The sequence below is a fragment of the Rhamphochromis longiceps genome, linkage group LG1 (assembly GCF_057381845.1).
Source record: "Rhamphochromis longiceps isolate RC_006_pf linkage group LG1, R_longiceps_female_GT1.1, whole genome shotgun sequence".
Lineage (NCBI taxonomy): Eukaryota > Metazoa > Chordata > Actinopteri > Cichliformes > Cichlidae > Rhamphochromis > Rhamphochromis longiceps.
In genome coordinates this window covers 20,884,564-20,902,376 of record NC_140557.1, presented here as the reverse complement: position 1 = coordinate 20,902,376, position 17,813 = coordinate 20,884,564, and the positions used below count along the sequence as shown (strand labels likewise).

The 17,813-nt window shown below is 38.7% G+C and overlaps 1 protein-coding gene across 4 annotated transcripts in view; it reads right to left on the bottom strand.

The window, feature by feature from the left end:
• The window catches only part of tead1b (TEA domain family member 1b), a 53,113-nt gene continuing 35,300 nt past the window's right edge, over positions 1-17,813 (bottom strand). The window contains exons 4-14 of one of the 4 annotated variants that reach the window (XM_085402216.1): positions 16,948-17,012; positions 15,032-15,094; positions 14,879-14,941; positions 11,193-11,324; positions 10,856-10,902; positions 10,689-10,750; positions 10,129-10,253; positions 8,744-8,917; positions 6,140-6,280; positions 5,884-6,036; positions 1-3,232 (exon numbers count right to left, since the gene is read on the bottom strand). In XM_085402216.1, coding sequence (XP_085258342.1) covers positions 3,119-3,232; positions 5,884-6,036; positions 6,140-6,280; positions 8,744-8,917; positions 10,129-10,253; positions 10,689-10,750; positions 10,856-10,902; positions 11,193-11,324; positions 14,879-14,941; positions 15,032-15,094; positions 16,948-17,012 — 1,139 coding nt within the window. In that variant the 3' untranslated portion in view covers positions 1-3,118. Of the gene's footprint in view, positions 3,233-5,883; positions 6,037-6,139; positions 6,281-8,743; positions 8,918-10,128; positions 10,254-10,688; positions 10,751-10,855; positions 10,903-11,192; positions 11,325-14,878; positions 15,095-16,947; positions 17,013-17,813 lie in introns of all 4 variants that reach the window. The other 3 variants (XM_085402212.1, XM_085402218.1, XM_085402217.1) reach the window with 3 other exon arrangements.

Genomic DNA, 17,813 nt, shown 5'->3' with positions numbered 1-17,813 from the left:
ATCTTTTTCAGATTTATTTAACTTCAATATTGCGTACATACAAAGTATCTAGAAAGCTACAAAATATCTACTATTGTCAAGAAGGCATCATAATGTTACGGAGCAAAGACAAGACCATATGCAGAACACAAACAGAGCAGAGCTTCTTTTCTCTCCTTTGCTCCAACACTTTACAGTGATGGATATGAAAAGAGATCACACATCTGTACCAAGAAAAGCCAAGATATAATTTTATAGAAAGCACCTTTTTACAAAGGGGGTGCTGAAAAAAATCTGCACACAAAACCCAAATATGTAAATGACAGTTTACATTTCATGAGCTATATGTCAAGAATCACTTTAAAGCCAGGTACCAGTACCTACTCTTAGCAAAAGCTGATATGCTTGTAGCTGCGATTCCTTGACTTGGCGCGTCCACTTTCCGGGGCAAAGAGTCCACCAGACATCCGTGCCATCAAAGGCGTCAGTCCTGCTGTTTTAGTGTTAAAATGTAAAAATGTACCAGCAGTGCAGCAGTAACATCATTACCATCTCACTGGGCTCGCAATATTACAGATAATGTCATCACAAAACCGGGTACGACTGTATACAAGTACAATAAGAAAACAGGAACATCTAACTGTAATCGATAAATGTGAACAGATACACAAGGTAAGCATAAAAGAAAAATAAAGTCCACAGTGTTCACAGAACTGCGGCAAAAATACTGAATCATTTAACTTTATCTGCACCCCCACCCCCACCCCAAGACATTGTCTGCAATTATTTAGAGCTTTGTTGATTAAACTACTTTAAGATGATTATAATTTCTGTAAGAAATAGTAAATGTTTTGAGTAATTATGATCCTTACAATGAAAGTATACAGATTTAAACACGTAAAACAATCTTAAGTTTCATTTTTAGAGTCTGTACTGTAGAATTAATATTAAATAAACATTATTTTTTCTTTTTTGTTCTAATGGATAAAAGCTCGTGTCGGTCCCTGCCTTTTCGCCATCACAGCTGTGACATTGTGAAACCATAATGCTTCCAAAAAAAGCCTCGTTTCAAAAAAAAAAACTAACAAACAAAAAAAAACAAAAACACTTGAGCCTGCAAGTGTGCACGAAGCAGACAGCTTCAGTGTTTTTCTGTTGACATCCTGCATGCAGTCAGTGGCCGTTCAATATTAGACAAAATCTTTAACCTTAAGCGAAGAAATAGTTGGGTTTGAGAAATCAATTTACAATGTAATAAAAATGAATATCATTTATTTCTTCTCCTTAGTAACCATGTTCCCCTGCTGTCATTACAGTCCTTTGAAAGGCAATGTGGTGATTTGTTTCACTTATGTCTTATTTTTTTTCTTCTTCTTCTTCTTCTTCTTTTTTTGGTCTGGCAACATTAAATTTATAATTTCTGTTTGATCTTTTTTTTTAAGCTGGAAAATCTGAACCAAAGGCACTTCCTTGCTACCATGCAGGACACAACAATAATTGACTGCATCTCTGTATTTTTGGTCTTCTGCGACAGGAAAGGCAGTCAGTCTTTTTATAGTACACTCTTAGAGAAGGAAGGAAAAAAAGAAAGGCTGATATTTTAGGAACATATTACAGCGTTACAGGAAAAATAACCTGTTTCTGAGCTTAAATTTGCAAACATAATTGAATATAAGTGTACTGCCTCTTTAAAAAAAAAAACCCCAAAAAAACCCCAGCAACAACAAAAACTGTATTTCTAGGAGTGTACCAATTTCGAGAACCGTGATTTCTGAGATGTGAAGATGAACCAAATAATACATCTGTAAGTTATTTCTGCCCGTCTCACACAAAACTAATTTTAGACTTAGAAAACAGGGTAAATGCAGGATAATGAGTATACTCTAAGGCACTGTACACTTAGGCTTTGGCAGATTTGAATTGTGATTTTTTTTGTTGTTGTTGTTGTCATTCATTTATTTTACACAACACAAACACAATGTAGAGATCACAGTTTTAGTGGCATCTTTTGGAGTTCACATACAGTTTGTACGTGTTTAAGGCTCGGCAATCAGCGTAGGCCACAGAAACATGTGAACATAGTGTGACCATGAAGGCAGCAACACTCTGGCTTGGAGTTATCACACGGCGATCCCAGAGTGTTGGGTGGGGGGCAAAGCCACAGCATGCTGAACGACGCATTGCTGTCTATGATTTTGTAGTGTCTCGATAGGTTAAACAGTTTTTTAGTTTTTCTTTTTTTAAAGCGCAGAATTAACAGAATAGACGCAAGCATCACTAAGGCAAGCACAGGAAGGGAAACAAAGTGCTTTCTGACCAGATACGAGTCCGATTAGAGTCATTTTAGCAGGACTCACATATTTAAAAAAAATAAAAATAAAAAATTCTCATGGCCATTGTCAGAGAAAAGATTTGTTTGCAGCGCTGAAATGCTTAGCAGGCGGTGAGACTTCCTACATTTACGGCGCGGATGCAGGCAAACTGTAGTGTTTTCACAGTGCATTCATTCTGGTGTCTAAAACTTGGGAGTGCTTCAACAGGGATAAATATTACCGAAAGCTCAGTTGTTGGCGTTCTTATGTAGTAATTTCGCAACCACCTGCTTTCGGCCACTGCACGTATAGTGTTGTTCTGTTTCTTTGGAAAGTTTAACAGCTGTGTGTGTTTTCATGTCTGCGTATCTACAGTATGTATGCTCACAAATCATGAAGTACAGACATACAAAACAGCCTCAAACATATTACACAGAACGCAACCATGCCGCTGATAGAAAAACAAAAAAAGGCCCGTGTCCTTTTGTCTTTTTTTTTTTTCCTTAGTCTACATTAACAAAGCAGAAAAAACCGACACACACATTTTCATTTACCAAACACATCCAGGAAACTCTTTAAGGATGGCCACATTTATACCCGACAGAGACCAACATATTTAAAATTCCCATATTCAAACATTAAAACAACTGTACCGCAATTCACAGCTGCAGTCAAATAACAAACACTTATATTAAAACAGATTTATAACAACGACTCCACCTGATACCTTGACCAAAGAGCGTTGTAGGTATGACTTTCGTGTAGAGGCACTGCCACTTTTGTTTTGAGGTTGGTAAGTCTATGAAAAGGAGGAGCTCCAAGCGGATTCATTCCTTCACCAGTCTGTAGATGTGATGCTGCGCGCCATGCTCACTGTTCGAAACTTCAAACACGCACGCCATACATAGCAACGTCTCCTGGGTGTCCCTGTTTGTCACCACCTGCAAGAAAGAGCACTTACTTTAGAGGAGAAGCGCTGCACAGCGGGAAATAAACAGAGAAATGGATGCAGCAAAGGATGGTTACCGAGTTTGAAGACGTGGACGGGAAACTGAGCGAAAAGACAGACGCATGCATTGTTAGAGTTCTGAAGCTGTGTGTGCGCGCACGGTTAAATGTTCAGTACCAGTTTAAACTTGGCCAGGAGAGCCACATTTTTTACTCTTTTATTTACAGGAGGTTTTAAGTGCAATTTAGACTCTCTATCGAGGGAATATGTTTTATATATACAACTTGTTAACTCCTGTTTGTTAGGCTGTGGGAAAGTGAGTTGTGTTTTTGTTTTGTTTTTTCCAAAGTAACTTTTCGTCTTTAATTTGATCCAGTCTGAAGTTTCAGAGCTCTAATGTGAAGCTGTCACCTTACAAATAAACAGCATCACTGAGAGCGCACACTCAGCAACAAAAATAATCAACTCGAATTAAAACGTTTATTCTACCGCTCTCTATGCTAAATCCCAAGATGAATGATTTTAGCAGCGTTCATTTTTTTTTGTCTCATTGGCAGCTGTGCTGGATTTTACTGTTATTTATAGATTTTTATCGCCATTTTATCAGGATCATCATCTGTTAATGTCTCACTGTAACTCATAGGAATCATTTTGGGTTGAAAAGTCATATGATGCATGGAACCAACTTCATCTCCGATTATAGTTTTAGGTTTTGTCAAGCCAACGAATGCAAAAAAAAAAAAAAAAGCCTTCAAAGTATCCATTGGATAATTACTGCAGTGATTAATATGTTTCAGCTGGGAGCAGATTATTTAAGTCTGATGCAGTGAACAGCTTCTCACTTCTTAAACAATCATACTGGAAAAGATATTAAGTGATCAGCAAAAAGATGTTACTGCCTTTCAGAAGGGTCGAATGACTGAGCTGAATCAAGCAAAACCACTGAGGAGATTGCTGTTACTTCTTAAATTTAGTATAAGCACGATTAAAACCTGGAAGGGCAACAGTGGGGAACAATCATCTCTGAGGAGGAAATGTGGCTGGGAAAAAAAATATCTTGAATGATCAGAGATCATTTACATGTTTGGTGACATGAAATGATTAAAAAATATATATAAATCAACAGTAGACTTCACAGCTACTGTATGTTTAAAACCACTTCCCAGTTGGAAAGGTCACATTCCAAGATAACAATAACATCGGGCTCAAATTGTGAACAAAGTGGTTCAGGGAACATTAGACATGATTTTCACACATGGATCGGACCGCCACAGAGCCCAGACCTCGAACCCGTTGAGAATCTTTGTGCACATACTGGGAGGAGACTTTTCACAGAGAACCAATTCTCCCGTCATCAGTACAGGACCTGGAAGAATTAATGCAATTCTGCATGGAAATAAATGGCATGACACTACATAGGCTTTGCATAAGGAGGTAAATGTGTCGAATCACCAAACCTACAGGTGGGTCCAATCAAATATAGAGAGAGTGATTTCAGAGCATCCTCGTCTTTATCATCCAAAAAAACCCAAAAAAACCCCCCAAAACATTAAAGCAGAGTTGAAAAATTCTGACAGAAATTGACTAACAAGTAATGTTTCATGATGTCTCTCTCACGTTTTTCCATTTCCATCTTACTGTACAGAAAACTTTCTACAACTGGTGTTGAAATGGAGGGAACTTTGGATGCCTCAGCACATACGCTACATTCTTTAAATACCAGCTTATGAAAGGGAATTCATTTATGCACGTCTTTTGTGCACAGGCATACTTTATACACTAAACTCTTGGACCTTGATTCCTGATATCAACTAATCTTTGAATATAAACATGTTATTTAAGGGGGAAAATGTGCAGAGCAGAATTTAATAATATCTAGTAGCATAAATTGAAACATCATGTTTCAGTAAAACCTGAGCATAGTGTTGAGCCATCCCTTGTTCTGCACAGGCCAAAATGGAACAAGAAACCAACTAACCCTATGTTTTAGGGAGAAATACACAAAATTTGCTGCAGCTACCATTTTCCCTCTATTAGGGTTACTTTGTATTCATACTGGGCACAATGGAAAAATCTGAGAAATGAAAACACAACATTAGGATTCAGCAAGAAGCAGAAGAGACAAATGTGCTTAGAAAATTATATCAATCTGTGAAACATATTTTCGGATCCTTCTTCCAGTCTTGTGCTACTTATATGTCTTAAAAGAACTGCCACACTTTTAAAAATAATCATGTATTAAGTCTGACATGAATCATGAGTTTATTTAATGATTAACACACTAAGATGGGTTTTTTGGGGGAGGGGGGCTGCTTGCACACCCCTTGGCCTGGGTGCTTTCTCTGCAGTGGTGAATGACACTTTAAGACCCCATGTGATGCCAATAACAGGGTTTCCTGCCCTCTCTTATCCTCCCTTTCCCCTGCAGATAATGAGGGTCCTCACACTGTGTTTCATCCCCTGTGGAATGAGAGGAATGTGAATCCAGGCAGAGGAACACATCTCAAGGCCCAGTGAAGTCCCCCCACCGCCCCCACTCAGATTTTTTTTAAAGCCAGCTGGAGCCACCAGCACATCCTGACAGCAGCAAGAAAAACACTCCCAGAGAGGGACGTCGCCCACTCAGGTCAGTGAGGTGATTACCAATAAGATAGTGAAGTTCTCCAGCACACTGTTCATCATATACTTCTCCGGCAGATGTTTTAGCTTATGGATGAAGTTGATCATGTATTCACACATGGGGGATCGACTTATCCGGTAGACAAAACGTCCATTTTCAAAGCGTGCATATTCAGTCTGAGGGGAAAGAAGAACAAGCAGCGCACATAAGAAATGTAAAACACACAAACAAACCCCAGGAGGTACAGTAAAAAATCCTGCTTCTCATTTTAGTTCATACCTCGACTTTCTCCACAACCTGCTTGCCAAAGGAGCAAACTTTTGTCGAACATGTGATGGTCATGTTCTCTGGACTCTCATACTGACTGGTGACGCCATAGAAAGATCCGGTATCATCTTGAATGTTGCAGTTTAAGTCAGCCTGAGGCAAAGAAAAACAACAAACACTGAGCTTCAGAGAACATTTTCTTTTTGTTACAATGTCTTTTTGTACAAGTCATTTAAAAGAAAAGAGATGAACAGTTTTAAATGTGTTTTCTACTGAAATGAAAGGCTTGGAAGAATACTTGTACTGACAGAAAGTCCAAAGGGTTGCTGCTTTTGCATAAGATTAAAAAAATCCTCATAGAAAAATAAGGCTGAGAAGCAACATTTAGAAGAAGGCAACCGTGTTTGTGCCCCGATCAAAATCAATAGGGAAAAGGAACAAACATTAAAATATTTAATGCATCCAAACCCTTAAAGAATTGTGCCATTTAATGACATTTTAATACCAAAATGGAAAGTTTAGTAGTTTAAAAATACTGGATCTCTAAATACTATTAAAATTAAAATAAAACACACCTATAAGATTTTAAAAACATTTTTTTTTACCAATACCTTTTTCATTTTAAAGGATTAAAAGCCAAGATGGTGCATATGAAATTGAAAAATGCCACTTTAAAGATGACCATGTTTCCAAGTAATCTTAAAGCCAGTTTTGGCATTTCTGTGAAATTATTAACTGTATTAGAGATGTGGTTCAAGGACTCATGTGAGCATGCCAAACACATACCAATTCTAAATAGGTTACCATTTAGAACTAAAGATAATAAAGTACGTGTTTGGAGCGCTTCAGTGACAAAATAAAGAGCGCTGTACTCCAGGACGACATGGACATAAGAAATGGAAGAACTATTCAGAGGTGAATGAAATAAAAACTACTTGCATCACTGGGAAAATTAAATTAAAATAATAACAACAATAAAAAAATATAATAATACATTTTAAATATGTTAAGTTATCTGGATTTAAACTATAACTGCTCTTCTTAAGCAGTAAAAAAGTGGATTACAATTCAATAATTACTTTTTTTTTTTTACATACACCACTTCCAGGAGTTAGAGAGAAGCAGAAAGCTCTTCGTGTTTTTCCTCCATTGTGCATTCTCAACATGCACATTCAATCGACTGCCCAGAAACCAGAATGTCTCATTTTGTTAAGTGCCTCGTCTTTTCTTCTTCCCTCTTACCCTGACTGCACACACGAGAAAATGAGAAGAGGGGTCCAACATTTGTGCTTTTAGCTCCATTTTTGGTCTCTACCAACTGCTGAAAGAAGTATTTAGCTTTTTTGTTACAAGACGATTGAATATGTTTACCAGCTGCTGATAAATATCTCATACGAGATACGGATGATTTTTATCCATAGGTTTATCTTTACATCCATCCATTTCCTTATGATTTTCCAATTCAGGGTCTTTTGGGGGGGGGCTGGGGCAACCATTCACACATGGAGCCAATTTAGATTAACTAATTAACGCAACACGCATGTCTTTGGACTGTGGGGAGAAGCCGGATTACCCAAAGAGAACATGCACACTCTACACAGCTGGCCAATGGATTCAAACTCAGGACCTTCGTGTTGTGAGGCAACAGTGCTTCCCCAACGGCACCACCACGCCACTCTGTATTTGTCACTTGAATAAAAACATCTCTTTAACCATTACTAGAAATATTATGATGGTGTTCAGATATTAATTCAAACATTTTGACATCATTTTATACTGTAAGATGTGCACAGTCGGTCATGTAGCTTTCTGAAACGGCAAACATCTGTCTGATCAGGGCTGCTGAGCCCAGCCGTGCATATCGCATAAAAAAATGAGAAGATCCCGGCCACATCTGAATAAGCATGTTAATGTGCCCATATTGGAAGAAAGATTCTAAAGAGGATTAAATGAAGTTACGTTAAAAGACTGATTTACAAGGTTGAGCGGGTCTGCTCCTGGAGGGCAGCCTCTCTGTGCCCTGAACATCCTGTTCATTACGGACACAAAAAGGGGAGACGTCCTCCTACAACATTCTCCTCCTTCATTAAGCAAAGCAGTTATACATTCATTATTGTGCAGATTCTGCCTTTCATTTGAAATTTAAATTTGTCGGTCACTTCAAAAGGAATTTGAGGGGACTTGGTCCAAGTGCATACGGCCCTACTTTGTTTGCTGCCGCTAGTTAGCATTTTGCATCAGGGAGGAAATGCATGCAATGTTTAAACAGCCATTAGGAGCACAACCAGGTCACTCCATTGTTTGGAGATATTACACTGAATTAGTGGGTGCTTTGATCAAAAGCTCTCCTGCTATGCAAGTCCAAATATAGCAGAGTGCATTCTGCAAACATTGAGAGCAATCTTCTCTGTGTAGACTGATTACACCCAATCACTAAGCACGAAGCAGAACACACTGTTACTAAACAGGATTGTTTGATCAAATTTTTCACAATGCGCAAAAGGTTACAGTGAAATTAATACTTATGTATGGAGAGCCTAATCAAGCTGCAACAAAGCATTTTTTTTTTATCAGATACTCATCTTCTCATCAGCATTGCTTATAAATTACACTCACCCAGAATTTTATAAGGAAGAAGGAATTCTGGGGGCCTTTTGCATACAGCTCCTTCAGTCCGCCTTTCTTTTCTGGAAATTTATCGTAGATCTGACGAATGTCCACCGACTCCAGCAGGGCGTCACTGTAGGAATGATTCGTCTGCCCGATGTGCACAAACAGGTGTTTGTTGTACTGCAAGAGTAAAATGAAAAATGAATACAGATGGAAACTTGTATTAAAAAATAAAAAAGATGAAACTATTTAAAGTCGGATTCTTTTGTTTTGCAGCGTGAACTCAATAATAGCGTGCGAAAAAACCCATGCAAAAGGAGCGCGTATCAATATTCACAAAGTCATCAGCACAGAAGAGTTTACTGAAGCAAAATAAGCCAGATCTGATGTGCCAGTCCTGAAGTAATCATCGCAATAAGCAACTGGTAGCCAGGATTAGACTGATAATGCACTGGGATGAGAAACAACTCTCTGCAACATCGCTTTTTTATTAGTCACTCGAAATAGTTTTGAGCAACTTTCCTGTTTTATGACATACAAATGAGGTAATAACATTTATGTTTCACTAACCCTCAAAATAAACTGATCCCCTCATTTGTATTAAACAAAGCTGCTTCAGCCACAAATTATGATTGAGCAACTGTGCAAAACGATGTATTTTCTAAACAAAAACATTTTTCGTAGACAATCTTACCACCTTTCCTCACATGAAAATCTAAAAATGTTTCTACCTCAGCCAAGTTAAAATGATAATACAAAACAAAAGTGCTTTGGTCATTTCTTCCCTATTTGATTTGGTCAATTTTTTAAACTTTTAAATGAAAATATCTGAATTTGGTTTGACAATGTGAATAAAAATTAGGGCCAGTTAAACCTCAAACCTGTGATGGAGAGCCAAAAGTAGATGAAAGAGGAGCAGCGAATCACAGAAAAAACATTTTGTTTTCAAAGGTTTGTTGCCCTCTTTGTGACCGTCTGAAACTCTGCTGCACTTCAGTGTAAAAGCTCACAGAATGGCGTCTCCGGCACACAGCCCCGAGTGCAAATGCAATATTTTTAAGCCTCAAGTTGCATTTAAGATTAAAGGCTGTTCCTGTGTTATCAATGCAAAAGACTATTCACTAAAATGAAAAACAAACATATTGTTAAAGAAATCAAAACATACAAGGAACTGATTAATATGCATTCATTCATTATTTCTGCAGGTCTCCGTGCCTTGCATCAAGCCAGCCTTTTGCCCCTCTCAGCTTGTTTTGGCCTCTTCTCAGCTGACTCTCTGCCTGGGAAAATGTCCCAGTGTATTCATAGAGGAAAGGACTGGGTGATAAGAGGTGGGAATGAACACCAAGAGATAGTGAAATTTCATGCTTTGGTATAATGCTTTCACTCACAGAGTCTGGGTCTCTCTGCTGCTCTAGGAAGGCAGAGAACTCCACCAGTCTGAGTTTAGATGTACCGATGGAGCGGCCCTGCCATGCTGGCGCCGTGGGTGCTGGAGCTGCTGTGGGCTCGAAACCTGCAGAAACACCAGAACAACAAAATATTCATCTGTTCTGCTGGTTGTTTTCCCAGCAGAGCATGTGCATGTTCTTTCTGAAACACTAGTTCACATTAACCTCATTTCATCAGGTTTGTTTATGACAAGAAAATTAATTTAATATCTTAGTGCAGATTCACAGAAATCTGACGTGCTTGATTTGGAAGGAAATGCATGCTCTATAATATTTCATTCATCTCTAAGGAGACATCTCCCAATTTTAAAAAAATTCTGTGGTGAATTTAAAAGATATTTCAAAATATTTCAAAACAGAAATAATGACAGTGTACCACAGATATTACATTTTTATTGGATTAAGAAATTAGGGTCGAGATATCTGAAAAGACATTTGAAAAACAAGTTACAAAGTTCATCTTTGAATGTTGCATGTTTTATAATTAGGTAAAGTCTCACTTGAAATTGCTGTCGTGACTGCTGGCTGGATGGGATAGGGTTGCTGGGTGAAAGGCTTAATACTGGAACAAAAAAACCAACAGTCATTAGGCAAAAAATGGTTTCCTTTTTGTTTAAAGAGCATTTATTTATTTCCTGAAAAAGTTGGTTCAAGGTTTAAAACTTACTCTTGCGATGATCCTGGCTGACCAGCCGAAATCATACCCTGCCATAACTACAGAATTAGATGTATAAATAGACAAGAAAGAACAAGCAACAAAGAACATCCAATTGTGAGCAGCTGTTAGTGACAAGATCAGAATGGCTCTGAGCTCCATGTTCAGTGTATGTAGTTATCTTGACTACCACTCCTTTTGATCATGTGCTTATCTGATAGGGGCAGTTGTGCAAAGCTGTGGTGTGTAATGTGATTTGGCCTGGGTTTTTGGTGTGGTTGGCCCTATCGGTGCCCTGGGTGAAGCTGGACAGGATGGATCAATAGCGGGGTGCCGGCAAGGCTCTTACCCCTGCTCCAGGGAAGGCTGGGCGAGGGATGCCTGGCAGGCCGAGCTTGTTGTGAATAGCCGTGGCAGAGACGATCTGAGCCGAGGACATGGAGGCCATGCTCTGGAGGGCTTTGTCCTTCACGGCTTGGTCCTTTAACAGCAGTCACAAAAGGCTTAGCACTCGCACAGAAGGGAGAGGAAGGGTGTGTTGCAGAGGTAGCACAAACGAGACTCTAAACAACACACTGAAAGCACGGCTGACCTCTCTCACAACAGCGAAAAGCAAGCAGGTTAAAAGAAGCAGCACTGGCATTTCTATGCTACATGCAGGCTTTATTTCATTATTTTTTTAAAGTTATGTGCTGACTGAATTCCAATATACCGTAGCTAGCAGTGGTATGCACTTAAATGAAAGTTTGCCTGTTGACTAATCTAGTTTTTTAAAAACTCATTCAGAAGTGCTTTCCATCAAGGCTGCATTTGTGTGCATGTCAAAACACATCACGTCTAAACACAAAGAATTTTTCAACTAAAACTGAAGGACACAAATCCCACTTGGTTAATAGTTTTTTTTTTTTGTTGTTGTTTGTTGTTTTTTTCACAACTCTAGTCAGTTCCTTTTGTTTAATCTTTGTAAAAGAGGTTTTTGAAATTATAGGGATTTTATTGTGAAATACAGGGAAAACCTGTATTACATACTACATACTTTCCGCTACTTTGGCCGAAGTGTTTTCATCAAATAATGCTAAACGTCTCATACTGCAGCAGACTGCACCCATACACACTGGCAAACCCATGCAGACTCACTGGTGGCAGAAGCTACAGGTAAGCATGCTGGCAGTACATGCTGACGGAGCAGAGTCAAGCTACAGTATGCTCGTAGCATGATGACACACGGACACCAATAAACACTGCCAGCCGGTGTTGTGTTACTGTGGCAGGAGCGGAAATGCAAAACTAGAAGCTGAAGGGCAAGGCAGGTCCTAACTGAAGCAGACATGGTGTCACAAGCAGAAAACAAAATACTCACCATATTTGTAACCTAAATGCAAACAAACAAGGTTTTATTGGAAAATTGCAATTCAAACACTGCAGTTAATTCAAGAGCTATGTGTGAAAAAAATATATCAGCAATACACCTTTAAATATCGGTAAAACACAACAAAGTAAATATCTGCTCTTCTTTACACAATACATGCACAGATGTGTAACTAACACTTAATCACAAAGAATTATGAAATTTGTATTTACAAATCATGTGGAGAAAGTCTTACGCTCTATAATTTTCACAATCTGATCAGTAGTCATCACTCAAGACAAAACAAGGGAACACTAACGTAATGATTGCAATTATACTAAAATGCCATAGACAGGACGAGAAGCAGCAGGTTTTGATGCCCCCCAGAATGAAGGGCACACTTGTATTTCTCTTCACCAATGAACTCTAATTTGCTTTAAATGAGAAAAGACAGGGATTCATACAAAAGCTGTCTGTTTTTCTTCAGACAGCCGCCTGTGCCCCTGAAAGAACAGGCATTCATGTGGCTAGCTGCCTGTCTGACTCTGTCTCTCAGTGTAAACGCGCGCGCATACACACACACACACACACACACACACACACACACACACACAGATTAATGAGGGGTCATTAATTCGTGTTGAATACTGGGAGTGGAGCAAAGTGTGAAAGTCAAAACGTATAGTCGGCTCCCCAAGAAAAGAAGAAAATGGCACATGGGTGGAGTGTCCTTTGATATACAAGCATTACTTCATAAAATACCTTAAATTACAGGTCAGTATTATTCAAGATTACTTCTTTCACAATGCTCTTCTCCCATTTTAATGTGCCATTCTGAAAAGCTTTCTTCAGCGATTTTAACAGATTTCACTATTTCTGAAATAACTGACGAGAACGTTCTGAAATGACGACATCTGAACTGGGAGGAAGGAAAGCGACTGACAGCCATGGCATTGTGAGAGCCTGGAGTTATCAACAGATTGAAGGGAGAACAAGAAAGCGGGGGGGGGGGGGGGGGATTTCAGAAACAGCCAGCTTCACTGCCATTCTCTGACGGTGAGGAAAAGTTGGGTTACATTGTCAAAGGAAGCAGAGGTGTAATCTCTTCTTCATTTTTTAAAACACGGACTCCCGCCCCCTTTGCCATGCTGCCTTTTTTTAAAAATAAAGTCTGCTTAGTAAGAGATGTAAGCAGACCCATTTCCCCGCACCTTCAGCTTCCAGCCACTCACCAAAACAGCCAATGCCAGCATGCTTCCCAACATGCACACACTTTGATTTAGACTTTAATAGAGGAAAATTTGAGCCTGACCAGCCCCCCATCAAAAAAAAAAAAAAAAAAAAAAAAAGGGCAGACCATTGTTATTATGACCTAGTACGGAGTATGTGTTGTTGCACTACTACAGAATTTGTCATTACATAAAGACACAGTAACACATCGGCTCTTTGAACAAAATATTAATCAATCTACAAACGTTGATGCAGGATGGATTTCCACAGATTTTATGTAGTTTTCTATAGACTGCGCTGCAGATTTTGAATCCTTTTCATTTCACCACATTTTCATTTACATCCAAAATCACTCAAATTTAATCAAATTTGGTACATATGTTAATGATTACCCGGACTACCTTATACATGCGGCGACAAGTTTGAAATTCCTAGTTTGAAATTCCAGACGGTGAACATTTCCACTGTTTGTTTGTTAGCTTTTAGCTCAAAGCTAGGCTCTAGTCACACAGGCCTAGACACTAGTCACTAAGAAAACATGTATATTCCTCAACTGCTAGCAAGTGGTTGATGGAAGTTGCTGGCAGCTAGTACAAATTGGCTGCAAATAGCTATATAGTGTTGCACCAAAAATCTCCTTGTAATTGCTTTGATTGCTAGAAGGCATTGCTGCAGTCACCTGCAGGCTGTATGGTCAACTTTTCTATAAACGCTTGCCACCTACTCCCCAAGTCGTAGTGAAACTGTAACAAGTGCGATGCAGACTAGACATGAAGAAAGTTCGCCTTCATTTTAAAAGTTGTGCCTGTTTAAATGTATTGGTTGCAGCAGAATGGTGCAACTCTTTACTTTAAAGGCAAATCTTCGTTATCCGGTTGATGTCCCACTCTAGTGTTTCACACCAGTGAAACTGTAAAGTACTTACAAGTGTTTGGAGACAAGTCTGTGTTTCTTTGTGTATTTTATGCTTTGTATGTACTGGCTAAGAAATGTAGTTTTAATTAATTTTATTTATTTATTTTTAAAAACTTTTTCAATTTCAGCAAAATTACCTAGAAAAATCCAGTTCTGGTCAGGCTCATGACTAATAAAAGATTAAACATGTAGGATCCATATGTCGGACTATTTTTTGTTAATTTAAATCGCAAAAGCATGTCTTTATATATTTATACAAGATCACGGTTATTTTGTGCAGCTGCTCTCAAAGCAAAGGCTGGTGATGAAAGAATTAATGTCATTGAAACCAAGCAGACAGGACAGTGACAGCATGTTTGGGTTAGAACGAGTGAGAGATGGTCAAGAAAGTGAGTAAGTGAGATTAGAAGGGCTGAACAGAAAAGCAGAGGATTTGGGTTATGGGGGGAATCAGAGGATCAAGCATTCACTCTGTCTCTACAGGAAACAGAAAGTTAAGATGCACAGCAACCAAACAAGCCCAAAAGCAGAAAAGCGCATACCTTTAGCTTGGACTGAAACTCACGAGATTTCCTTCTGGCAAGAACCTGAATGTGACTAGACACCTGCGGAGTAGGGGAGGGGAGGAAAACAAAGGAAGAGCCTGTAACCATGGCAATGAAAAGCCCCCTGCAACTGGGCAAAGCCAGACGTACCTTAATGGCAGCTTGGATTTCTCGAACTTTCTTTCTTGCTAAGACCTGTATGTGACTAGACACCTCCATTTAAAAAAAAAGAGAAAAAGGAAAATAAAAAAACAGGAAAACCCAAAAAAGTACAAAGTGGATCACACATGTCTTTGTTTAAAAACACTTCAAGAAGATAAGGTGTATAACAGAAGCATCTTCAAACCACACACCAAGCTAACAGCCAATAAAGCGTTATGCTGTGTTGTCGTCACTTAAGTGAACTGATTAAGGAGGATGCAGGCCCCTTTAGCACACATTAAGAGCACACAGATGTGATCTGCTGTGTGCTGAATGAAAATCGGCTAGTCTAGTATCCTTGTGGGAGCTGCGAAAGGCATTTCACTGGCCAAGTTTATCTACGATGTCTATACAGTTCAAAATGATTTTATACTCTCAAATGAAACATTCATCAGTAGCCGTCTGAAAGAGACCTAATGTGAGCTGATGACAGGTTTGAGAGGTAGATTTACATTCTCCTCTGACACTTTTCATGCAAATGAAACCCAAGCTGAGTACCCCAACAAGGGAGTGATTTAACAGGAAAGTGTTTGGTTAGCTGAGAAGTCTTTACATTATTCACAATCTTTTACATGAGTTGGTGCTTAAACTGGAGCTGTAAATGTTAGTCAATCAGTTGATCACAGTCATCCCTCATTTTTTATAATTTCTGAAGCAAAAGAGCTAAACCTTCAGGGGTTTTAGTTCCTTCGATGGAAGAATTACATTCACATCAATTAGTCCATATATATTCAATTTAGTTGCAATAAAACAAGCTGGAGCTGGTGAGAAAAATGATCAATATTGCTGTTGGTGCCATGTTAATAACTAAATCAATTACTTTCATGCTGTACATGATATTTAAAGTAACATCATGCGTGTTTATTGGTATTGCTCGGCGCAAACAACCCTCTTTTTGTCCAATTCTGTGCCAAGAAGATGAGACACAGGAGACAAACCACACCTTTCTGGTCCAGACTGATCAATTCACACACAGTGATCGAATGTCATTGTAAACACTGACTTGTTTATCACTGTCATTCAAGTCAGTAGTCATGCAGGGAAGTTCCTGTTTAGAGGGAAGATCAGGGGCTTCGTAGAGTCACTAAAGCACCATTAAAACTATTCAATATCGTGTAGAGATTGGTAGAAATAAGGCCACTAGTACTACTACTAAGTTACTTTTAGCACAAGTGCTCACCACAGTGGTTAAGTCTGCTTATTTGACTGGGCAGAGTTTTTACAACAGACGCTCTGATGAAACCTCAAATGGAATTTGACAGTACTACTACATTTTCAATTGCCAAGCAAATGTGTTAACCCAATAACCAAAAAATAAGAAGCACAGTGGTGAAATAGTTAGCAGACAATCGCATAAAAACGGTTCAGTTTGGGCCTTTTTTTGTTGTGATTTTGAGTTTGCATGTGGTTGGTTTCTGCTGATTATTCCAGCTTGATCCCACAGCCCAGAGCCATGCATGGTGAGTTAATTGGTGATCTTGAATTGACTTTATGGATCTGAAAGTGTGTGGTTGTCTGTCTCTATGATAAACTGGCAACTCCTCCAGGGTGTACCCCTGCCTCTCCTCCTGTGACAGCTCAGATAATACCTGCTTCCACAACCCATAAGCAGTGTAGAAAACCTATATATTATTTATATATTTGCCTACATTTAGATGCATAGTGTGAAAACGTAATAATCTCTTCTTGCAACACAGCAGTGACAGGGAGACAGGGGATCTTTGTCAGCCCTAGAAATCTTATTGACAGTTAGCATAGCCTTATTCTCTGTCTTACTTTGTTCCTCTAAAACAAAGGCAGCAGTGTGCACACATTCAGATTTGACAGCCCTCTGACACTTATGTAACAGAGACGTCTCGTCTAACCTGCTTTCTCGTCCTCGTCTTGCCGGTCCGGAGCTTGATGTATCTCGCTATCAGCTCATTTCGACCTGGAGAAACCAGAAAATGAAGAGCAATGTAGATAAAAACCAACAAGAAGTATAAATTTCTGCAGTCTGAACACTTATCTGTAGAATTTGGTTGCTTCTGATTTTAGTTTTTCAACAATCAAACACAAACATGCTTATTAAAAAATAGATTTGAATTTAGGTTTTGGCAAAAACCAAACACTCAGATCAATCACAAGCAAAAAAAAAAAAAAAAAAGTAGCAGTTTATAATTAAAACTACCTCTTTAGGAAACACACACTTCCCCGGGCTTTCTTTAATTTATTTTTTTTATAGTGGGGTGGATTGGAGATTTCTGTACTTCACACAGTTGTTCAAATCTATCCTCTGTATCTGCATAATTACTGAAGAATACGTGCCACTGTTTAATAAATGCAGCTAATACTCTTAAAAACCACGGTATTGTACTTCTGAAAATAGAAAAATTTATGAAAATGTCAATCTGATGGATGTATACCTAAATTCATAGATAAGAATAAAATAACTTATGGTTGTAACTCTAAATATAAGAGTATGTGTACCTCCTAAACAAACCCCATCCAGTTTTTCTATGGCAACATCGTATGACATTAGCATGAATAAAGAAAACTCACAGCGGCAGCACCAAGGCCTTTAAAATTAATCTAATTCAATCTCATTCTCTTCAAAGCCTCATGCTTTGAAAGGAAACAGGCCTGGCTGTTCATACTATTACAGAAAATAATGGCAACTGAATACATTGGGCTTAAAACAGTGCTGCTCTGACTAAATTATAATTGAAGCATAGCTTTGTAGAGATTTCCA